This window comes from Neocloeon triangulifer, unplaced genomic scaffold (assembly GCF_031216515.1).
Source record: "Neocloeon triangulifer isolate White Clay Creek 2 clone unplaced genomic scaffold, ASM3121651v1 ptg000011l, whole genome shotgun sequence".
In the NCBI taxonomy this organism is placed as follows: Eukaryota; Metazoa; Arthropoda; class Insecta; order Ephemeroptera; family Baetidae; genus Neocloeon; species Neocloeon triangulifer.
Window position 1 is genome coordinate 3,955,465 of NW_026775553.1, and position 24,341 is coordinate 3,979,805.

General features: G+C 38.4%; 1 protein-coding gene and 2 long non-coding RNA genes across 3 annotated transcripts; 1 reads left to right on the top strand and 2 right to left on the bottom strand.

Moving 5' to 3' along the window:
- Positions 1-4,540: 4,540 nt before the first annotated feature.
- On the bottom strand, positions 4,541-4,964 carry LOC132196181 (uncharacterized). Its single transcript, XR_009441735.1, has 3 exons — positions 4,871-4,964; positions 4,685-4,808; positions 4,541-4,592 (listed from the first exon to the last, which is right to left on the bottom strand). It is a non-coding gene; the product is annotated as an uncharacterized LOC132196181 (long non-coding RNA).
- Positions 4,965-8,652: 3,688 nt separating this feature from the next.
- Positions 8,653-15,711, bottom strand: LOC132196173 (nucleolar protein dao-5-like). The gene is made up of 15 exons (XM_059618640.1): positions 15,585-15,711; positions 15,149-15,529; positions 14,048-14,137; positions 13,936-13,989; positions 13,701-13,871; positions 13,354-13,485; positions 13,006-13,122; positions 11,742-12,722; positions 11,541-11,678; positions 11,426-11,473; positions 11,195-11,364; positions 11,082-11,130; positions 10,824-10,946; positions 10,636-10,723; positions 8,653-10,303 (listed from the first exon to the last, which is right to left on the bottom strand). Exons 1-11 carry the CDS (start codon positions 15,708-15,710, stop codon positions 11,221-11,223), a joined length of 2,382 nt encoding a protein of 793 aa, XP_059474623.1. The 5' UTR covers position 15,711; the 3' UTR covers positions 8,653-10,303; positions 10,636-10,723; positions 10,824-10,946; positions 11,082-11,130; positions 11,195-11,220.
- A 6,546-nt stretch (positions 15,712-22,257) lies between these two features.
- LOC132196200 (uncharacterized) lies at positions 22,258-23,676 on the top strand. The gene is made up of 3 exons (XR_009441743.1): positions 22,258-22,356; positions 22,813-22,895; positions 23,571-23,676. It is a non-coding gene; the product is annotated as an uncharacterized LOC132196200 (long non-coding RNA).
- The last annotated feature ends 665 nt before the right edge of the window (positions 23,677-24,341 follow it).

The following is a 24,341-nucleotide window of genomic DNA, read 5'->3' on the forward strand; positions in this document are numbered from 1 at the left end:
GAGTCGTCAGTTTCCTCGATGTCGATTTCCATTTCTCGAACGAGGATTGCTGATAGGCAGTTTAAATCTGAACTTTCCTCTGATTCATCTCCAGCCCCAGAAAGGTTGTTGTCTGACTGCTTATTTGCCTTTTCTGATAGGAGAATCTGCGACATGATGTTGTCACTTGGCTCGTACTGACTGTTTGTTTTAGAGGAAAAAGACGACACCCGCTTCGACAGCAAGTACTGCTTCATACGCTGAGAAAAGTCAAGAGCATTTGGGTTGACATATCTTGATCCGGCTGCTCTAATCCAGCCAAAAAAGCTCTCCAGGCAGTCTTGCGTAAGTCTAGACGTTAATAGTTCTTCAACTCCATATTTGTCATTCAAGTACCTATTTATTAAATGAATTTTTACTATCTTAATTTACTTATTATAAATTACCTTGCCAGTCCAATCACAGATCTATTGGAAAGAAGAATTCCTTCTTGAAAGGGTATTATTTTCTTGTGGCTGCCAACTCGAAGATTCTGTATCATTTCATTCATCTCACTCAACACCGACTCCTGTTCTGTCAGGAAACGTCCAAAAGGCAATTTCATCTTGTTTGAAGTTTTCAGTCCACCTTTCTCACTGGAATTCATGACATCAAACCAATCATTGGTAGTTTTGATAAGATTTGCTGCCAAGGGAGCTGACGAATCTTTCAAAATTTGTTGTCTATGAAAATCCAAAATAACTCTGGCCATGGTGTCTGACAAAAGTTGAGCTGCAGGCCTTACTCTCATTCTTGCTTTTGAATTTAAATTTAAAAGACCATGGTGCAACTTGTCGGCAGCTCGCAGTTCAACACAACCACTAAAACAGAATATAAAATTAAATTTCGGTTAATGTTACTTTTTACACATTTAAAAATTTGTAAAGTTTAAATTATATTTGAACTGAATTTTATTCCTCGCATTTACTTCTTTTATTTTTATGTTTTACTTCTCAGCATTTTTCAAAGAATTATTGAAAAAAATCATTGTTTTTCATTTTATTTAAAAAAAATTTCCATGATATTTAATTGGTCATGATTAAAAAAATTAAATTAATTTTTTTTAAAGAAAATTAAACTGTCATTGAGAAAAATTAGCAAAACTTTTCCATGTATATGCACAAATATTAACCTTTTCAGATGTGTGATTGCTGTTTTTAGGATAGAGGCTTGGACTTTTCCTTCAGGTGTGACAAATCCAGAGTCAAGCAGGTGGTTTCGAAGGAGTTTCAGCATGTGTGGAACATCCGCAAAAAAGAATATCTTCAGGTTGGGATCAGAAGGATGTGGATAAAACTCGTTAGCACCACCAAGAACTCCCATCTCTTCTCTCAAGAACGTCCGGTTCTTTGGGCCGAGGTCACAGGTCGTTGCAACAACAATGAAGCCTGCAGTGTGGAGGGCCTCAACTACTCTTCGGTACGTTTGTTCATTCATTTCCTCATCATATGCGTAGTATACTGGCTGGTGCCATTTTCCGTTCAGTGGCCTCATCATCACAACTTGCGCTTGCCTGTGTGGACCAATGACTGCGTCAAGTCTTTTACAGTACTGTGCACGTTCAGATAAAGCAACTTCATCGAAGCTCAGGCACACTAGGCGATCTTCAATCGACATTGACGAGGCCAGTTTTTTTAAAACGAGCAGCACATTGGTTTGGAGTCCAGCCTCAATATTGATTTTTGATGCCCACCTTCGGAGAGTTGCCTGATGTGGAAGAGGCAAGCGAATTGTTTTTCTAACAAATTCGTAAGCTTTCCGGCTGCATGAGAAAAGAGCCAAAGCGCCAGCGATGTCTTCGGTGTCCCAGTTAACTCTCTTTTTTGAAAGAAGGGCCTTGATTTGCTTGGAGCTGAACATGCCTTCCAATATTTTTGTTGCCTCTTGTTCTCCCGCCTCTTTTCCATTCTCCCAGGCAACCTTCAGCTTACGATTTAGCTCTTTGTTTACTTCCTTTAGGTCGTTTGAGAGGCTTGTCAGCTCTTTTATTTTTTCCTTTTGTTGCTTATTTTCTTTTGCTGTAGCATCCCAAAGCTCATCCTTTGCAGTGGAACTTTGCTCCAGAGATACAATTTTATTGGCTTGGAGACGGAGCACTTTCAAGAGCTCTGAGTGATTTAATTTTTCAAACTCCTGAATTTGCAGTCTGACCTCCTCCGCTGCATTTGGTCCCTCGCTCAGCTCGTCGGACTTCAGTTGAGACTTTCGTTTCCTAGGCGTGTTCGAGTTCTGGCTGTTCATTCTTTTAAATGACCTAAGGGAAGTACAATTTAAAGTCAATTAATATATGTTCAGAAGAGCTGATTCTAAATTATTTGGTATTTTTTAAATATTTTATGGAATTTAAAAATTATCTTTAAAATTTTGTGAGAAGAATTTATTAATTTTTTTTCAGGTTTTAACTTAAAAGTTCCAAATGCCGCAAAACTGAATATTTCTTTTTTTTTATTATTTATATTTTCTGATATTTTCTATTTATTGCTATATTGATGTTTATGAATATGCTGAACTTATTTCCAGCTACCATTGCTGAAAATTATTTATCATTATTAATAATTATTGCCTTTTTGGTGATAAATTGATGCCTGCATTTTCCTCATGGCTTTCATTTTGCATATCCGATGTTTCTTGGAAATTGCAATCATTCTGAAGGTCCAAATCTGTGTTGCTGGTGTTACGAAAATCTATATAATAATTTAACTACTGTAAATTTAAATCTTAAATAAGCAATCTATTACATACCAGTTGGATCATTTGTAATGTCTGTAAAAACTGCTTCCTTTTCCTTGGCATAGGTATGGTCGTGAACAACAATGGAACCTTAAAAAATATATATAAAAAGTTTTAAAGAATAAGTCAAAAAAATATGCTTTTACCATCATCAGTAGTCTTATTTCCTCGTGCAATAACAAGCTCATTCCTGTATTCAAACATAATAATGTATTTAATTCATTCCTATAATTTTTCACACCAACCTGTTGGGATTTTTCTTTTTTGCTTTAATTTCAGCCAATTTAGATTGCACCTCGGGTGACAATGCCTCTTGTGATAGATGCAGTGTTGGGTTGAGGCCCTTCGGAGAACATCTACATTTACCTTGCCTTCCTTGCACCCTGCAGCACCAATTGTGAAAATCCTCAAAGTGGATGCTGCAAATCCGAAGTTTCCGGGCCACTTTCGGGTCGAAATCCTCCTCCCTTTTTCCGCATAGCAACCACCACAGCAAAGCGATTGCGTTATCAGCAGGAAAGCTGAAAAATTTTATTCCAGGGTGCGTACTGCTTTTGCAGTCGCAATTATCCATGCAGCATGCATTCACCATGTTGCACTGTATTGCAATTCAGTTGCTCGACTGCGAGGGCTACGGTAAGATTGAATGGGAGTAAGAAGTAAAAATGACTCATTGAATTTTATTTTTGACAATTTTTCACGTTATTACAGCAGTCAACAGGTTAAAAGAGAAAAGGCAGTTGGTATTTTCTCATTAGGGACGTGCCTTGTGCATTCTACAAATGCTTGCAATGCTTATATTTATACAAGGATTTATTGCTCTAAAAAAACGAATTCCTCTTGTTTTACTTATTCATATTTCTCAATTATAATTTAATTAATGTTGCAAATTATGATTTAATTTAATTCACAGCTAAAATGTTGTAATTATTAATATAATGTGATAACTTTTTTATGCGCGGTCTCTGCTATCCCGCTCAATACCCCTCCGCTGACTTGCCGCCACCAGGTGGGGAACACACCTGCTGCTCGGGCGGCAGACATATTAATTTTTCCCTGCTGATGCGCAGCCTTTGCGCATGGGTCTTGGTCGCAGCCGCAGTCGGTCAAAAACGGAGCCTAGTTTGGGCTAAACCTTACATTTACTTATTAAAACGACTAATTATGACATAAACTACTCTTTTTTTTTCAAGAACTAAACTTAGTCCTTCTCTTAATTCTTGCTCTCTCAATTAAAATAATTGTTTTTCGTTGCACTCGTCTCAGCTGGTTTAAGATATTTAAAGTTATTGAATAAAACTATTGTGAAGAACGCAGACAAAATTAAACAAGGTGTCAGTAAATAAAGCAACCCCACCCAATCAATGCCGGACTGAACCCAAAATTTCACTCAGGCCCGCCTAGATGTGGGGCGTGGCTCTCAGGGGCCCTCACCCATATAAGCCCATTGTTAAAAAGTACCAGGACCCTTCGGGCCTAGGACCGCTCGCCCGATAGGCCAGGCCGGCCCTGCACTCAATCTATTGTTACATAATATTACACATTAGCGCAAATTTTTTGATTAATTTCAAATTAAATTTTTATAAATTGTACTTGAAGTTGTAAGTTTGCAGTTCCTGATGAAATTCACGACGGATCCCCTGAAACATACTTACAATGTCTGTTTAAATAACCAAATTTTGTAATTCATTAAAATTTTCTAATTTGAATTCAATAAACAAATATTCATTCTGCAGAAAAAAATACCTTCAGTTGATAACTGGAACTCATCTCGAAGTGCCAGCAAAGCCTCCGCAGGAGAAATAACTTTAGAATCGGTCCATGGAATCCTTCTGTTTCCAATTCTAAAATATAAAAGGGGAATAAATTATTCCAGATTTGACCATTTAAAAGATTTGTCTTCACTATTTATTTGGAATATTTTTCTAGCTTATACCTTAATTTAACTTATCAAAGGTGTGGCAAGAAGGCGGCCAATGCAGAAAAGGAGAGGACGACCAGGCGTTGAGTTTGCCAGGGGTAGAAACCCTGAGAGGTTGAGAAGCCCCTCGCCCACCACACTATAAAGCAAGAGAAGAAATGAGATTGAAAATTATTTAGCAACATGAAAACACAAGCACACCTGCTCTTTTGGCAGCACTTTTTTTGATCCGGCCTCTGCAGGATATTCCTTTTGAACTGACCAGCTCTTTATCATGTTTCAGCATACAGTTTTAAAGCAGGCGTTGAACCAATTCTGGAAGAAAGTTTATTCAATTTAAGAATTTCAGCTGCTCAAGAGTATATTTGGCCAAATATTGGTTGACAAAATGTTTCCGTGACAATTTTAGGGAAATTTATAATATTGGCAAAAAATATTTGATTAAGAAAAACCTATGGCTTATATTTTTCACCACAACATTAGCAATCAATCAACTGTATTTTATTAATAGGGATCATATAATTATAATTTTCTTTTTTGGTTTGATAGACCAACAAGTTTTTTGCAAGTATTTTCATACAGAACTTTAGAGTGTCAATAAAAACGGAAAAAGTATTTTTTCTCGATAATCGATAATAATAAATTATGAAATTTGTATAAAACATTTTAACCTAAAATAAATGAAAAAAATAATAATAAAATGAAAATCTATTTTAATATTAAACCAAAAATCCTCAAATAGATGAAAAGTAACGCATATTTATAAAAGAATTGCATTCTTAGTTCAAATGGATTTTTTTACGAAACATAAATTTTTATAACAATGTCAACAATGTTATAATAATTATATCATAAATTAAATACCTCTGAGCGGCAATCAATTCTTGGATTCGCAGACAACATTGATCAAAAAGCTCGATTTGCTGATCGTGGTCAACGGCAAGTCTCGCTTCAGACTGCTAATTGTGTCCAAAGATTTTGACATTTCAGTCAGCCCTCGTCTTTCTTTCAAACTGGAACAAAAAGTAAAAAGCACAACACAGATGTTCTTTGGGAAGGAGGATTTTTTCAATCACAATTTTTTAAATTAGATAAACAGAAAAGCCAAATTGAAAGCCCGTTACTGACCGAGCAGTGGTCAGTGCTGGGCCTCCAATTTAAGAATAAGAAAAATTAAGATCAAAGAGAGTTAAAATTGATATCTATTGCAAATATTTTCCCAAAAAAATTAGAAAAACAAATAGTGCTCACCTTCGAAGAATGGCCGGGTCAGGGTTATTGCTATTCTGAGAGCCTGAAACAAATTCAAGTGAGATGGAATTAGAGAAGGAAAATAACAAAAGTTTCTGGGCTTATGAAAAAGTGATTTTGAACATAAAATGAAATAAAATTACCTTTATAGGGGAGCAGGAAAAAGGTTGGTCCTTGAACGTCCTCCCGGAAACTGCAAGAAAAATATTGATCATATCTGCATTTTCCTTTAAAATGTATGAAACATTACCTGATTTTTTCCTCAATGTTTTTCTAAATTTAAAATGTAATTATAATCAAATGGTAATACAAAATTAAAAGAAATAAGGCAGGTGTATTTAGTTAATTTACATACTTTTAATACAAACTAATAAATGTACAAAATTATAGGGTAAATATCAATTTACAAATAATTATTTACATGTTTTTGAAGCAGTAAGAATAATTATTAGGCCGCGCTGATTTCTTTGGTTCATCTAGTAAATATTTTTTTTCAGAGAGAATTCTTAGCAATATAATGCTTAAAAATATGATTTTTACTGCATGGGGAGCTTGTTTTACTTAAATCTAGAAATATATACATGAAACCTAACTTGGGTGAATGTAATTTTCAGATTGCAGAAAAGCGGAGAAAAATCTCTCGTACCCTCTTTTTCATTAATTTTTAGGAGCTGAGAGAGGGTACTTGAAGTAGTTGAAGTGATCAATATGATTGTCAGCAGGCAGTTATTTTTTTTTTCAAGCTCATATTTGATGGGAGCCGTTGATTAGCGGCTCGAGCTGCGCCTATGTGACTGATTATTCAATTTACATTCACCTTATTGTATCTGCTGGGCAGAATAATATTATTCGGTTATGTCTTTTTGTGAAAGCTTGAATTATTAGAACAGCCGTTACTTGCGGAGCTTGAGCTTTAACAGAACATTTAGAGGAAATGTTTTTTATCTACAATAGAGTATCAATGTAAATATATATTTACTTAATAACTATTTGACGCCTTAAATATCTAAGTCGGGTTTTTTGTTTTGAAGCTCACATTATGACGAAAGCTGTTAATTAGCGGCTTGAGCTTTAACAGCATATTTAGAGGAAAGATTTTTGTACGACAGAGTTGATGAAAATATTTTTACTTCATTACTAATTGACGCCTTATATTTTAAAAAACGGTGCTAAACATTTTTTTTTTAGAAGCTCATATTAGATGAAAGCCGTTAATTAGCGGCTTGAGCTGCGCCCGTTTATTGTGATTTTTTTTTTTTTTTTTTTTTTTTTTTATAAGCTCACATTTGACAAAAGCCGTTAATTAGCGGCTTGAGCTTTAACAGAATATTTAGAGGAAAGATTTGTGTACAATATGGAGTAGAAAAAAATATTTTAGCTTAATTACTAATTGAAGCATTAAATTCTAAAAACAGTGCTATACTATTTGTTTGTTTGTTTGTTTGTTTGTTTTTTTTTTTTTTTTTGAAGCTCACATATGACGAAAGCCGTTAATTAGCGGCTTGAGCTGTGACTGTTTTTTTAAAGCACAAATTATTAGAAGAACCGTTGCTTAGCGGCCCACAAGCTTGATTTCTTTCATAATACTGACTAATGGAAATTTATAAAACATTTTCCTCATCATTAGCAATGTACGTCTTAACTTAATAACTAAATGTGTAAATGATTCATATTTTTGATATTATTTTAAAAAAAATTATAACGATTGCGAATTTCAAAAAGTAGAGCGTGTGTTGGCAAAATAGTGGCTCTTGCTTTAAATGTATAAAAAAATAGTATCGGATGCACTTGTAAAAGGAGTGCAACTTTTGCGGTGTAAAAATATCAAAAAGCAAATCGAGTGTTGGGCAAAAGTGGCTCTTGATGCTTTACACGTATAAAAAAATAGTTGCTGCACTTGTAAAGGGAGTGCAAATATTGCGGTGTTCATTCGGTAAAAGGGACGCAAGGTGCTCAAGACCTGTGAGCAAGTGAAGCGCACCTGTTGCTGCAAGACCTGCCAGCAGGTGAGACTTGCCAGGGCGGTTGACTTTTTGCTGGGCGCGAAAAACGACGGAGAATTCATTGTTGGCGCGATTGGAGGTAAGGGGCGCCTGAGGTAAAGGTCGGGGCGATTGCTGACTTGTCCGAGGCTTCACACGCACGCGACCACCCAACGTGTCCATCACCGGACACGCGTGGATGCGACGGCTCTTGTGAACCGCCGGGTCCCGGAACGTCGCCATGCTACTTTTTTTTCTAGAAACTACTGGGACGTCCCTAGCAAAAAAAAAACTGAGCGTTGTGTAAGTGTTGGTTTGCGTTTGTGGGGTGTACGTGTGTTTTCAAACCTTCCATTTAACCTCGACTCTCATGAAATTCATATCACTCTGTTGAGAATCGTGGAATATCTTTGGCATTTAAATTTTGCAAGGTTTTAAAAGAAATGTGAAAGTTAATTGGCAACTTGATCTATTACATTTTTGGCTTCGATCAAAGATTTTTAATTAAATTGGGGCGCAAAGGGTGGGAAGCCAAGTGAGTGTGGAGTGAATTTAATTGTTTGTCCATTAATTTGACAAATTAATTTGTAAAAAAAAACGCGGCCGGCCTGACTGCTGCTCTCAGTCAGGCCCAACAAGAAGGTCAAAAATCGCCTTCAAATTTTTCGAAATTTTATTGAAGAACAAAAACACTCCACACAAAACTTGATCTCCTGGGAGACTTGAATTGGTTCAAATTTAGCGCTTTTTTTTACACTATGCAATTAAAGAAAAAATGGAAAAGATCGAGTTGCAAATTGACTTTCAATTTGCTTTTAAATTATTGAAAATTCAAATTTCTAAGAGAGACCGTGATTCCTAAAAAGTGACACTTAGTTTCATGAAAATCAAAATTAAACTTTCAGAATGAAAAAGGGTAAGTGTGCGTCTGACGTATCCTGTGGGATTTGTGTAGTCCTGCCTGAAAAAAGAATCGCTAACTGTGAATTTACGTTGGCGGTGCAAAAAAGAACAGCCAGACCGGACGCTGCTCGGAAACTAGAAACTAGCGAGGCTCGAGTTCGCGAACAAGGTTGGAGGGCTGAAAAAAGAAAAGGCAAAAACCTAAAAGAAAAAATCGAGCCTCGGAGCTACTTGTAGCCTCGCGGAGCTACGAAAGACGACGCTCGTCTGGACACCTTTGCCGGTGCATGTTTTACGACCCGTCCAAACTTTTGTTCGGACGTGACTCGCCCTCAATCTACCCGGCCGATCCCTCAGGCGCCCCTCGCCTCCAATCGCGCCACCAACAAATTGTCTGTCGGTTTTCGCGTCCAACAGGGCATCTCTCACTCCGCCCTTACAAAAAGAAAACCTACCTGGCAAGTCTCACCTGCTGGCAGGTCTTGCAGCAACAAGTGCGCTCGACCTGCTGGCAAAGTGACTCTGCAGGCCAAGAGCAATTTCCAGTTTCTATCACAATCAGACCTAACAAGTCTCATCAGGTAATATAAGTTTCAATTCAATTCTGACTAGAGGTCATTTTCCATCGAGACATCTCCCATATATCTCGAAAAATAAATTTTCTCTAAATGGAATGTTGAAAATTCTATCAAATAAATAAATATTGCTTGACCTCGCAATTCACACTGATCTTGTGATGAACTCTTAGAAAACTTAAGCAGTGTGAAATGCCAATGTCTGATATGAGACTTCTCTTAAAAACTAATAGTGAACCTTTTATCAGCGCGGCCGCTTCCTAAACCAATATGTACAAAAATATAGCACAAATATTTACGAGGGGGATTAAAGGCTGCCGAGTGGGGTTAACATTTTACTCATGGGCTTTTTCTGTACAGATATATTACAGGCATTCTAAACTTTGTTCTGCTCATTTTCTTTTTCCAATTTTACTGCTTCAGCCGAATAACTAATAAGAATGATGCCCTTGCCTAATGGCCACATGAGTAGCAGTTTCAATTTAACCTAAAATTCAGGGCAAAACTTAAATCTAAATTTCTGTGATATCTACATAGTACATTGAAGAATATGTATAATTAATGTATTCAAAATTTAAAAAATAAACAGTGATAAACTCAGCTCCATCTATACCTATTCCCTAATGAATATCGCATTTTTTTAAATTTTTTTTTTCATTTTCAATATTTTTTATAGTTATTTTTATAAAAATTTTCTGATATTCAATTTTTTTTACTTGACATCAAGTTTTCAAGTTTTTTAATATCTTTTTGATTTTTCTATTTTTCTCTTAAACTATTTTTTTTCCTTCTCAATATAAGATTAATTACTCGGCAGCCAAAAATATCTATAACTAATCGGGTTTGTGTACTTATCGAATTGCTGACATCGCAGATTCTCGCCATCCTCTCTGTATTGCTGTTGGTGCCAAAATGCGCTTGATCTGTAATCCAAAACAAAAGGAATTTGTGAATTTGAACACAATCAAACACTTCAAAAAGAGGACAACTGCTCAAAATTAATATTTTTCAATCCGAAAATGGATTCAAACAAGCTTGGACTTTATAAATCACAATAATACAAATACATCTTCCTTACATTAAAACAGCTTTTCGTTACATTTTAAAAAGACTAGAGTTGAGAAGGCAAAGTCAACAGTGAAATTTGGCTATGAAGGAGATCATTTTCTCACTGTTTTGGAGTAAAAATGATGAACAAACTCTATTTAAGATTTTCCTATCGAGAGCTTTGATGTGAAAAAGTAAAAACACTCACCAGCTGTGCATTCCGATTCCACAAAAGACATAAAAGTCATTGAGAGGGTTGAGAAATTTGTAGGTCCGACTGTGCTCGTTTCTCTCTTCTATAACAAAGAAAAATAAAAAAGGTCAGATTATTTGCAGGAATAACATGATGGTTTGTGAAAAAAGCAAGAGGGTGAGCGAATTAAAAAAGTTCCTTACAATTTGAATCTTCGAGAGGTAAACTTCCCTGTCTGCTGGTGTGTGGACAGGAGTGGTGCACAGTCTTGCAATTTGATGTAATCGATGTCCAGTTTTGAAGTAGAGAACAGCTTGTGCTCTAAACTGCAACAAATAGGAACAGAAATGTTGAATTAGAAAAAATTATTACATAAACAATAAGAGTGTTTTGTTTTAAAATATTTTAACTTAAAATATAAAAAAAGAGGTGAAAGTAAATCTTTCAAAGTCTAAACTCACCAGTGCATCTAGGAGTAATTTGCCTCGTCTTACTTTCTAAATAGTTCATCTGCAAACCCAAAAGCAAAAAATATTAAAATAGCTGCTTTTTGACTTGCAAGTGGTTCACAAACCTTGTTAGGGGCGAATGGCAGCCGAATCAGTGGCGATGGTAGAGGGCCATGTTGGCACCCCGAGTGAGGCAGAAGCCGATGGCTTGCTTTGCCTCATCGAAAGCTTGGCGCTTGTTCGTTCGCCGATCTCCAGGCAAGATGTCATCTGGGTCTGGCTGCCATTGCTTCCTCTGAAATTGGAAGAAATTTTTTAGAATTTGATCAAAAACTGTAAAAAAAAATAGTTCTTACCTTTCTACGCTCCATTGGCTGCCCATTGGCTTGAAGGGCGCGAGGAGCCTGTGGGTAAAAATAAAACAAAATTAGTCATTACAATTCAGAGGGAAAAATTCAAGAGTTTATTCACCTGAGAAACTGGTCTCACTTTGGTCTTCCTTCCGCGCTTGTTCTTGGGGCCTTCTTTGACCTCCTTGGGGGCAGCAGTGGGGTCAGAAGGGCGCTTCCTCGCCCTCTTTGGGGGCTCATACAGGCCAAGGGGATCAATCTTAAACAAAACCAAAATGAATTCAGATTTGAAATCTCCAACAATGACAAAAAAGGTTCTTACCTTGTCGACCTTGGCTCTGTTCCTGGTCACAACACCATTGACCACCTCCAGAACTATGGCGGCCACAGGTGCAGGGGCAGCAGCAGGGGCGGCGACAGGTGCAGTGGCGGCCAAAGGTGCAGGGATGGCCACAGGTGCAAGGGCTGCGAAGGCAGGGGTGTCGCCGCCTGGAGAGGATGGTGCCGGAGATGGCGGCGCTGACACTACAGGTGCCACAACAGGGCCTTGATGGGTGGCAGGAGTGGCCATGTCAAGGGCACCAAGAGCAGGGGCATCAGCGAGGGCAGCAGCAATTGATGCTGCAGCAATCTGGGCGGCCATAGGGGCATCATCAGGGGTGTCGCTGCTGCTGTGAGAGGATGAGGCCGGAGACGGCGGTGCCATGGGGGCGGCTGCTTTGGGGGCACGAGTGGCCGCAAGAGCAGCAGCGGCCGCATCAAGGGCGGCTTCAAGGTCGGCAGCACTCACAGCAACCACTGGAGCATCAGCAGGAGTGTCTCTGCTAGGAGAAGGAGATGCTGGAGACGGCGATGCCAGAGATGGCGATACTGGAGATGATGATGCAGGAGACGGCGATGCCAGAGATGGCGATTCTGGAGATGACGATGCAGTAGATGGCGATGCAGGAGACGGCGATGCCGGAGATGGTGAGGCTTCAGGAGCCGCGGCCACAGTAGCAGGAGGTGAAGAGGTGGCGCCCGGGGGAGCATCAGAGTCTTCGAAGAGTTTGCTGATCTTGAGGCTGGCGGCCCTGGCAGCAGCTCTGCTGGAGCTTCGGGTACCTTTTTGGTAAGGACCAGTCTTCTTTGCTGGTCTGCTCTTCATCGGCCCAGGGGCGGCTTTCAAGTTTGGAAACGTTCTTGGCAAAGGTGGCAATGGGGCTACAGTACCCCATCGTTTTACATTTTCCATCCTTTGTTTCTCGAGTTTTTCTGATATAGCCTTTTTCAGAGCTCGGCATTCTTCCGGAGACAACACGCGCTAGAACACAAGAAAAAAAAACAAAGTAATGTAACTATTCACTGCAGGGAAAGTTTATCATATGGCATTTCTTTATCTCAAGTTTTCATTGAATTTGCAAAATAATTCAGAATAATTTTACAAACATTAAATCAACTTAAATAAATTATGCAACTCAGACTTTGTATCCATTTGAAAAATCTAATGAAGTGGAGGGGATTAAAAAATAAAATTGGCAGCTGAAACAGCTAAAACAATATTGTTTTAGCTGTTCATATGATGCAAAAATTAATATAATTCTCACCCGTGTGCGCTCTTCAGCATGCGACTGCTCTGCAGCCGCACTCTGGCGCTTTGCGACCTTCCTCGAAGAGCCTGCCTCCTCTTCAGCAGGCCTTTTAGTTCCATGGCTAGATTGGCCCTGAAACACGCAATTTAAAATTTATTATAGGTTGAAAAAAATGAAATTGAACACCAATTGAAAAAAATTGATTTATAACAATGAAAATTTATGAAATATCACAATTTCCCAACTTTGTTTAAGTTTTACATAAAATGAGACAAAAAATAGAGCAGGAAAAGAAAATCGTAGTATATTAAATGGTAACAAGAGTTTACTCAGAGGAGTATGCCATTAAAAATAACCACTTACGGAACTGCTGCTTTCAGGTTGAGGGCATGCCTGCTTCTTGGGTTTGGGCTTGTAGGGGCGCTTGTAAGGAGTCCCATCTTTTTCTGCCTTTGCTCGCGCGTTGCGCACCCTCTGCATGTATCGTCTCTGTTCCTGCAACACAAATGACAAAAATAAATTAAACCAGCAATCAAAATGATTCAGGAGTGTGCTCATAACAAAAAATGACTAATGAAATTTTGTTTTAAAAATATTGGTAAGAAAACTATCAAATAAGCATGCAAGGAAGCAACTGAATTTAAAAAGGGCATTGTCAACATTAAATCATTTTTAAGTTTCAAAGCCTATAGTAAATTTGCTCCACAAACCATAGTTTTTCCAGCGCCATCCACGTCGTGGTAGTCAGGGGGATCCTTGCTAGGCGGGGGGTCTGCAAGCTCAGGGTGGCGGGAGAGGTTCATGACTTGCTTTTGCAAATCCTCCAACTTCTCAGATAGAATAGGAAGACCATCAGCAGAGATGCAGGAGTGAGGGTGCATCTAAAAAATGAGGATAAGTTGAAAAAAAAAACGCAGATTGATTACACAGGAATCTTTGACTCACTCTCGACTGCAGGACTTCGACGCTTGAATTGGCGGCTTTGACCTTTCGGAAGAACTGCAACATTGGCAAAATCAGATCACAAGGCTCAAGAGTTAAAGGCAAAAATATTTACCGTGTTCATGACAAACTTTGAGATGCCACCTTCCGTCTTGATCAAGTCAAGAGCCTTTTGATACTCGACTGGGTCGGCGCCCATTCTCTCCTAGGCAACACAAGAGGTTGAATTTTAATTTTAATTCAAAACTGACGTTTGCTTTATTTGCAACCAAGCTTTATGGAGTGAATTGAAATCAAAATAGAACATTAGATATGATTATTTTTTTGTCACATAATGTCCTTTTGATTAAAAAAGGTTCCCATGCGATGGGAACTTCTGTTATTATTTAATTACAAATAAAATTCAGTTAAAGACGGAGATCAAAATGAAATGTTAACTCAATAATACAGAAGCCCTTGTCAGACGAGAGACCCACATCGTAGGCCAAACTGAATAGTATTTAATTTAATTAATAATAGAAATTTATGAGTAATTATTTTTAATAAAAGTATTCAAATTTAATTATTCTTAAATTTTCACTTACAATTTATACATGCTAGAATTTTTAAGTAATTTGCCTGCAGGGTGTTTTTTAATTCATGTTTAATTATTAAATTAAAACAAATATCGTGTCCTAATTGAGGTTCAATTAATTTGCACTAAAATTAGTTCATCAATTTAATTTATGTATCAAGAATTTATGGAATAAATAGTGAGGCAAAAAAAGTGATTTTTTTGTTGCGCAAATTTAAAAAAAAAATATAATATTTCTGCCAAAAAAATTAGCAATTAATTAAAACGCTAATTTTGGTGAGAATAATTCAGAAAATTCAAGCCTTGATCACAAAATTTTTCCTGTATTGATTTTAAAGTTTCAAAATTGAAATTAAATCCGGTCAGAATAATTTTATAATGTGGAAATCATCAAAAATATTTCGATCGATCGATGTTGAAAGTGTAAATTTTTTAATTTTCAACTCTTTATTCTATTTCCAGTTTTCAAACTTTGTGATCAACTTTTAATTCACTGCGGTTTATAAAGTATAACCGATAAAATTAAATTCATTCTTGAATTGCAAATAAAATGAAATATACATTTCTCCACAAAAGAAAAAACTGAAGAAGCTGGCCAATTAGCCGACATAATAAACAGACAAGGTGTAATTTAAACACTACCTTCTGGGAGAGACCGTGTCTTTTGGCCAGCTCGTGCACGTACTGGTACAGCTCTTCATCAGTGGAAAAGTTGGAGAAGCCGCCGTTGTTGCTGGCGAAGTTCCCAACGACATCGAAGAAAACCTCCTGCGTCTGGAAGGGCCCCTTGATGTGTGGGAAGATGGCGAGGGCAAGGGCGACATCCGGAGTGGCTTCGGTGACATCGCGCAGCCACCGCAGCAGCAGTTCGAGCTGAGCGCGCTCGTTGTGTCCATTCAAGAGCGCGGTCGCCCACTCGAGCCACATGGTAAACGTCACTAGAGGTTCACCACGGCGGATGACGTTCCACATTTTAATCGAGATCAAATTGAGGAGAGCATCGCGCCACAGCCCAAAGGGATCCTGCAAGAGTACAGTTAGAAAATAAGTTTAAAATTAAAAAATTATGCGCGCATACCTCTTGTTCGTTCAAGAAGAAGGACACGAGAGCCGCAAGCTCGTCTTGGCTGCAGTTATGCCACAGCATTTCCTTCATCTTTAACAAAGCCAGATACGGCTCCTCTCTGTCCTCGTCGAAATACATGTTGTACTGGAGACAGAAAGAAAAATTTCTCGATTTGAAGTGACACCAAAAATAATGTTTACAAATTCAAAGACACAAATAAGTAATTGGTAAAAAAAAAATTCTCATTTGTCTTTGCAATACACAAACGAAAGTTTAAAAGCAATAAATTTTAGCTTTGTATTCAAATTGAATACACCAGTTGCGTAATTTATTGATATTATTGGCATTTAAGAATGATTTAACCATTTCAATCCTAAGATATTTTATACTAGTTGCAAAATTAAAATAGTGGCGTAGGAAAAATCAAAATTGGTCCTGAGTGGGGCTGTAGTTAGGTGACCAAAGAATTTTAAATTAGGTAACGAAAGGCAATTTTTGTGGTTCTTTTGCAATTATTTGGCTACAGCCTCACGCTGAACCAATTTTGATTCCTCCAATGCCAGTATGAAAATAAAATCGCTAAGCAGGAGGCCAATCTTTGATAAAGAAACGCAACTGTTTTTGACATGCCGACCAAAAGTAACTTGAAAGCTGTCATTGACGACGACCTGTTTGAAAAATTGCCGTTTAAAAAATGCCCGCAACAGGAGGTCATCGGCCGACGAAACTGTGAAATTGAAAAGCGCCCAATTTCAGTTCGAATCTGACAAGGTGTGGGTCATGCAGCTTGTGCATTGTCGTTTCGCACGACCGGACGCCCGAGGAGCGCCAGCAGAGACGCGTTTTGGTTGGAGCGAGCAAAGCCGCCAGCCAGCACGGCCAAAAATTCGGCGGCGGGGCATCAAGCTGAATGGTGAATTTGTGATCCTGGGCAGAAGTTTCCAAGGAAGGGTTCCTTGTCAAAAGTGCCCCTGCCAGCTAGCGAGAGGGCGAGCGGGTGCAAGAGAGAACCAAGAAAAAGCGGACGGCTGCAAAGGCTACCTGCAACTGATGCCTTTTTTTATCTCGGAAAACTTGTAGCAAAATTCAAGCTATATTGATTTCATTTTGGAAAAGCTCATATAAGTTAAATTTAAGAAAAAAAAATGATAAAGTTAGTTAGCTGCAAGCCTTCAGTTTATAAGGTTAAGAATGATACAGTTTTTCTTGGTTAAAATATAAATCAATTTTTCTGTAAATTAGTAAATGAAGACTTGGCGCGCTCTCACTTTTCCACTCCCCGCTCCGCTCACCAAATTTATAAATTTCTTTGCTCCGCTCTCGGTCTGCTCTAAAAATTGTATTCACCCTTGCTCTTCTGCTCTTTTAGTATAATTATTTATTATTTTTCAAAACTGTCAAATTTTTAATTATAAATTAAATATTACTAAATGATTTTTTTAATCCATTTTACTGTGATGCATCAATCAAGACTATTTAAATATATAATTACGCAAATTTAATACAAAGTAATTTTTGGTTTCCATTGAAAATTTGCATCTTAATACACAACAGTGGAACCATATAAATTATAATTCATCGTATTTTTGTAACTTTGAATTCTAAAAGTAGGATAAGTGTTCAAAAGAATATGGGATAAATTTTTTCCATTACGCGCTTATCTAGATGCAAAAGGCTAAAGAAGCTTCTTCCATATTCTTTGATTTCCGCGCATGCAGCTGTTTTGATGTGTTGATATGCGAAAGAGAACATAGTAGTTGTTTGTCTCGCGGGATGCATATTTATAATAATGGTACGGTTTCCGTCAACAAGCAAGGGGAAGGGGGCGTGGCACCCTCCCCTACAGAGAGCAGGTCCCCCATCATCAGGAAACACGGAACGAACGCGGAACGAACTGCTGCGAAATGAAAACAAGGAAAAGTAGGCCAGTAGGCAGCACGCCGACGATGCACACCAAAGGGAAGCCCCACGACGAAGAAAAGCGAGAGGTAAGGGTAATTTATGGCCCCGAATGTCGGAAAATCGTGGAAAAAGGGGGCGTGGTCTTTATTTTGTGGGCAACATCGGGGTTAACGAGGGTGGCCGTTATTTTGGGGTCGAATTAGTCGGGAATCCCAGGGGGCAAAAGTGGCCGTTAATTTGGGGCTGAATTAAGTCGGAAAAAAGGGGGCGTGGTCTTCAAATTGTCGCCTAATGGGGGTTAACGAGGGTGGCCGTTAATTTGGGGTTGAATTTAGTCGGAAAAAAGGGGGCGTGGTCTTCATTTTGTGGGCTACTTCGGGGGTTAACGAGGGTGGCCGTTATTTTGGGGTCGAATTAGTCGGGAATTCGAGGGGGCAAAAGTGGCCGTTGATTGGGGGTTGAATTTAGTCGGAAAAAGGGGGGCGCGGTCTGTAATTTGTCGGCCAAATGGGGGTCAACGAGGGTGGCCGTTAATTTGGGGTCGAATTAGTCGGGAATTCGAGGGGGCAAAGGTGGCCGTTGATTGGGGGTTGAATTTAGTCGGAAAAAGGGGGCGCGGTCTGTAATTTGTCGGCCAAATGGGGGTCAACGAGGGTGGCCGTTAATTTGGGGTCGAAATAGTCATGAATTCGATGGGGCTAAAATGTTTTAATTAAAAAATACTAATTCATTTGTATTTGTATTTTCAGCGCATTCGTACCATGTCCTCCGAAGGTAGCCCCCTTTCATTAGATCGGAATGCACACTGCTCTTCCCCTGGAGCACATCCAGCTCTTTTCAAGCCACTCAACGATTCTGCTTGGTGCCTGCTGGCTATGAGAGGTAAGAACTCAATTTAAAAACATCTTAAATTTTTATTTTAAAATTAATTCATTTTTCAGCCCATTCAGTCTCAAAGTCAAACTGGGGTTTGAGCCAGAGCCCCAAGCTGGAGCACATCCAGCTCTTTTACAGCCAGTCAACGTTTCTCCATGGTGCCTGCAAGTAATCAAAGGTAAGAACTCTTTTTAAAACATCTAAGAATTTTTATTTTAAAATTAATTCATTTTTTCAGCCCATTTGGATGAGACGTCGAACCAGAGTTTCTTGCCGAAGGCCCAAGCTGGAGCACATCCAGCTCTTTTACAGCCAGTCAACGTTTCTCCATGGTGCCTGCAAGTAATCAAAGGTAAGAACTCTTTTTAAAACATCTTAGAATTTTTATTTCAAAAATAATTCATTTTTTCAGCCCATTTGGATGAGACGTCGAACCAGAGTTTCTTGCCGAAGGCCCAAGCTGGAGCACATCCAGCTCTTTTACAGCCAGTCAACGTTTCTCCATGGTGCCTGCAAGTAATCAAAGGTAAGAACTCTTTTTAAAACATCTTAGAATTTTTATTTCAAAAATAATTCATTTTTTCAGCCCATTTGGATGAGACGTCGAACCAGAGTTTCTTGCCGAAGGCCCAAGCTGGAGCACATCCAGCTCTTTTACAGCCAGTCAACGTTTCTCCATGGTGCCTGCAAGTAATCAAAGGTAAGAACTCTTTTTAAAACATCTTAGAATTTTTATTTCAAAAATAATTCATTTTTTCAGCCCATTTGGATGAGACGTCGAACCAGAGTTTCTTGCCGAAGGCCCAAGCTGGAGCACAACCAGCTCTTTTACAGCCAGTCAACGTTTCTCCATGGTGCCTGCAAGTAATCAAAGGTAAGAACTCTTTTTAAAACATCTTAGAATTTTTATTTCAAAAATAATTCATTTTTTCAGCCCATTTGGATGAGACGTCGAACCAGAGTTTCTTGCCGAAGGCCCAAGCTGGAGCACATCCAGCTCTTTTACAGCCAGTCAACGTTTCTCCATGGTGCCTGCAAGTAATCAAAGGTAAGAACTCTTTTTAAAACATCTTAGAATTTTTATTTCAAAAATAATTCATTTTTTCAGCCCATTTGGATGAGACGTCGAACCAGAGTTTCTTGCCGAAGGCCCAAGCTGGAGCACAACCAGCTCTTTTACAGCCAGTCAACGTTTCTCCATGGTGCCTGCAAGTAATCAAAGGTAAGAACTCTTTTTAAAACATCTTAGAATTTTTATTTCAAAAATAATTCATTTTTTCAGCCCATTTGGATGAGACGTCGAACCAGAGTTTCTTGCCGAAGGCCCAAGCTGGAGCACATCCAGCTCTTTTACAGCCAGTCAACGTTTCTCCATGGTGCCTGCAAGTAATCAAAGGTAAGATCTCTTTTTAAAACATCTTAGAATTTTTATTTCAAAAATAATTCATTTTTTCAGCCCATTTGGATGAGACGTCGAACCAGAGTTTCTTGCCGAAGGCCCAAGCTGGAGCACAACCAGCTCTTTTACAGCCAGTCAACGTTTCTCCATGGTGCCTGCAAGTAATCAAAGGTAAGAACTCTTTTTAAAACATCTTAGAATTTTTATTTCAAAAATAATTCATTTTTTCAGCCCATTTGGATGAGACGTCGAACCAGAGTTTCTTGCCGAAGGCCCAAGCTGGAGCACATCCAGCTCTTTTACAGCCAGTCAACGTTTCTCCATGGTGCCTGCAAGTAATCAAAGGTAAGAACTCTTTTTAAAACATCTTAGAATTTTTATTTCAAAAATAATTCATTTTTTCAGCCCATTTGGATGAGACGTCGAACCAGAGTTTCTTGCCGAAGGCCCAAGCTGGAGCACATCCAGCTCTTTTACAGCCAGTCAACGTTTCTCCATGGTGCCTGCAAGTAATCAAAGGTAAGATCTCTTTTAAAAACATCTTAGAATTTTTATTTCAAAAATAATTCATTTTTTCAGCCCATTTGGATGAGACGTCGAACCAGAGTTTCTTGCCGAAGGCCCAAGCTGGAGCACAACCAGCTCTTTTACAGCCAGTCAACGTTTCTCCATGGTGCCTGCAAGTAATCAAAGGTAAGAACTCTTTTTAAAACATCTTAGAATTTTTATTTCAAAAATAATTCATTTTTTCAGCCCATTTGGATGAGACGTCGAACCAGAGTTTCTTGCCGAAGGCCCAAGCTGGAGCACATCCAGCTCTTTTACAGCCAGTCAACGTTTCTCCATGGTGCCTGCAAGTAATCAAAGGTAAGATCTCTTTTTAAAACATCTTAGAATTTTTATTTCAAAAATAATTCATTTTTTCAGCCCATTTGGATGAGACGTCGAACCAGAGTTTCTTGCCGAAGGCCCAAGCTGGAGCACAACCAGCTCTTTTACAGCCAGTCAACGTTTCTCCATGGTGCCTGCAAGTAATCAAAGGTAAGAACTCTTTTTAAAACATCTTAGAATTTTTATTTCAAAAATAATTCATTTTTTCAGCCCATTTGGATGAGACGTCGAACCAGAGTTTCTTGCCGAAGGCCCAAGCTGGAGCACAACCAGCTCTTTTACAGCCAGTCAACGTTTCTCCATGGTGCCTGCAAGTAATCAAAGGTAAGAACTCTTTTTAAAACATCTTAGAATTTTTATTTCAAAAATAATTCATTTTTTCAGCCCATTTGGATGAGACGTCGAACCAGAGTTTCTTGCCGAAGGCCCAAGCTGGAGCACAACCAGCTCTTTTACAGCCAGTCAACGTTTCTCCATGGTGCCTGCAAGTAATCAAAGGTAAGAACTCTTTTTAAAACATCTTAGAATTTTTATTTCAAAAATAATTCATTTTTTCAGCCCATTTGGATGAGACGTCGAACCAGAGTTTCTTGCCGAAGGCCCAAGCTGGAGCACAACCAGCTCTTTTACAGCCAGTCAACGTTTCTCCATGGTGCCTGCAAGTAATCAAAGGTAAGAACTCTTTTTAAAACATCTTAGAATTTTTATTTCAAAAATAATTCATTTTTTCAGCCCATTTGGATGAGACGTCGAACCAGAGTTTCTTGCCGAAGGCCCAAGCTGGAGCACAACCAGCTCTTTTACAGCCAGTCAACGTTTCTCCATGGTGCCTGCAAGTAATCAAAGGTAAGAACTCTTTTTAAAACATCTTAGAATTTTAATTTCAAAAATAATTCATTTTTTCAGCCCATTTGGATGAGACGTCGAACCAGAGTTTCTTGCCGAAGGCCCAAGCTGGAGCACATCCAGCTCTTTTACAGCCAGTCAACGTTTCTCCATGGTGCCTGCAAGTAATCAAAGGTAAGAACTCTTTTTAAAACATCTTAGAATTTTTATTTCAAAAATAATTCATTTTTTCAGCCCATTTGGATGAGACGTCGAACCAGAGTTTCTTGCCGAAGGCCCAAGCTGGAGCACAACCAGCTCTTTTACAGCCAGTCAACGTTTCTCCATGGTGCCTGCAAGTAATCAAAGGTAAGAACTCTTTTTAAAACATCTTAGAATTTTTATTTCAAAAATAATTCATTTTTTCAGCCCATTTGGATGAGACGTCGAACCAGAGTTTCTTGCCGAAGGCCCAAGCTGGAGCACAACCAGCTCTTTTACAGCCAGTCAACGTTTCTCCATGGTGCCTGCAAGTAATCAAAGGTAAGAACTCTTTTTAAAACATCTTAGAATTTTTATTTCAAAAATAATTCATTTTTTCAGCCCATTTGGATGAGACGTCGAACCAGAGTTTCTTGCCGAAGGCCCAAGCTGGAGTACATCCAGCTCTTTTACAGCCAGTCAACGTTTCTCCATGGTGCCTGCAAGTAATCAAAGGTAAGAACTCTTTTTAAAACATCTTAGAATTTTTATTTCAAAAATAATTCATTTTTTCAGCCCATTTGGATGAGACGTCGAACCAAAGTTTCTTGCCGAAGGCCCAAGCTGGAGCACACCCAGCATTTTTTAAAGCATTCAAGGTTACCCCTTGGTGCCTGCAACTAATGGAAGGTAAGAACTCACTTTTAAATATATTAGAACGTTTTTTTTATTTTTTTTTAATTCATTCATTTTTATTAGCTTATTCAGTTCTGACAGCAAAATTTAGTGAGAGATTGCATTTGCTCGGTTTTCTCTCACAGCTTCTGCCAAATCTCTCTTCTTTTTCTTCTTCTTGGCTCCTGGTGCATCCAAGTTTGATCTCTTCCTTCCTTTATTCAATGCTCTCCCTGATTTTGAACTGGATGCTCGTCTTTGAATGGCTGCAGGGTTAACTTTTACATGTCCCCTCCTTCTATGGGTTTTGTTAAGTCCTTGGTAAATTGATACTAGGCCATTAACAGGGTCATTGCTCTTGTTTGCCCTTTTTAGAGCAGCCAATGTTTTCATAGCAATGGAATAAGAGCAACCTTGTGCCAATGCACAGTTCAGAAGTTCTTCAAACTCACTCATCACTTTTCTTTTTAGGTCAGTAGCAGACTGAGTTGGTTGTACTACATTATTAGTGATGACTTCATTTGGTTCTTCGATGGTCGGCTCCATCAGAATTGGTATGTTGCTCTCATCAAAAATAGGCGGATCGAAAGAGACCTCTGTAAAAAAATTTATTTATTAATCCTTTGAAAATCATGGAAATATATATATTGTATATATATGAATTTTTTATTGCAGTCAGGCTTTGAATATTGTAATGAATTTCCTGTATTGCGCTTAAAATAATTTCAAATGAAAAATTCCTCGTACAACAGTTACAGTTATGCATAAACCAGAAACCTATTAGCTTAACGGAAAAAAAGAATGAAAATTGTTATGTATTTTTCCATGTGTGGGAATTTCAAGCAGCTAGAGTTTAATTTTTTTTTTAAATTTTGATCAAAAGAAATACCTGATTCGGAAGCGAGTTGGGTCTTGTCCAGGAAAAAGTTTTCGTTAGGTAAATCTTCGCCCAGAGCTAAGAATGTTAGCAACTTTTTGTCCTGCTCATGGACCACTGGGCCATTCAGAGTAGCAACACCTTCATATTTGACTAGCATTGCCAAATGTTTGCAAAATTGGCCTCTCATGCCACTAGGGCATTCACAGAATCCAACTTTGGGATCCACCTCATAGTGATAACCTATTTTTGAAAATATTTGTACTGATTTTTAATTTGTTATTTCAAAAAGCTTAAAACATTTACCAGGAACAGTCTGACTTGGCACTAAGTAATTATTTCCTATTTTCAGGATTTGTGGCACTTCTTGGACATTCCTGAGCAGATGGCAGATCAAAGACTTGTGCCGACCGTGACGTCCATTTGCGTGGGAGAGAAGTTTATCTACCAAGAAAGGTTCTAGTTTAGTTGCCAGTTCTTCCGTCAGTGCCGCAGGATTGTAAGCTCGGATGCGTTCCAAAATCTTTAAATATTATAAAAAGTTTTAATTAAATCCGTTACCAGTAGTTAACTAAGCAGTCTAAGCAACTTTTCTTACGTCTTCCTTGATCATCCTCATAGACGTCTCACTGAAATTATTGGTTTCGTTCCCTCTTGTAAAGCAATCTTGTCGAGAATAAATGGCCCATTCTTCAGCCCTTTCTGAAAATTTTTGAAATCTTTTCACAAACTTCTGATGTTGAAGAGGCAGTTGGGAAATTTCGAGGCACACATCCCCAAAATCAGAAATGTCCTCTGCATAAAGCGCCTGAAAAAATTAAGTAACAGTTTATTAATTATGCATGTTCTCTCTCAAAAACAAAGGTTAACAAAAATAATTTTTTATTTTATTAATTTAATATAAATTGTATCTTTTTAGTTATGCACACTAAATTTAATATTACTTTTTTAAAAAGTCCCATCAATTCTTGCCTACTTTCCCTTCCTTCATTGCTCATCAGCCACGACCACTCATTTTTGAGCACATGGAATGTGCAAAGCAGAAGCTTAGCACTCGGCCACACTAGTCTCAATGCGTTTCTTTCTGCTGTAGAATCATCTGTCATGATTAATTGGGGACTCT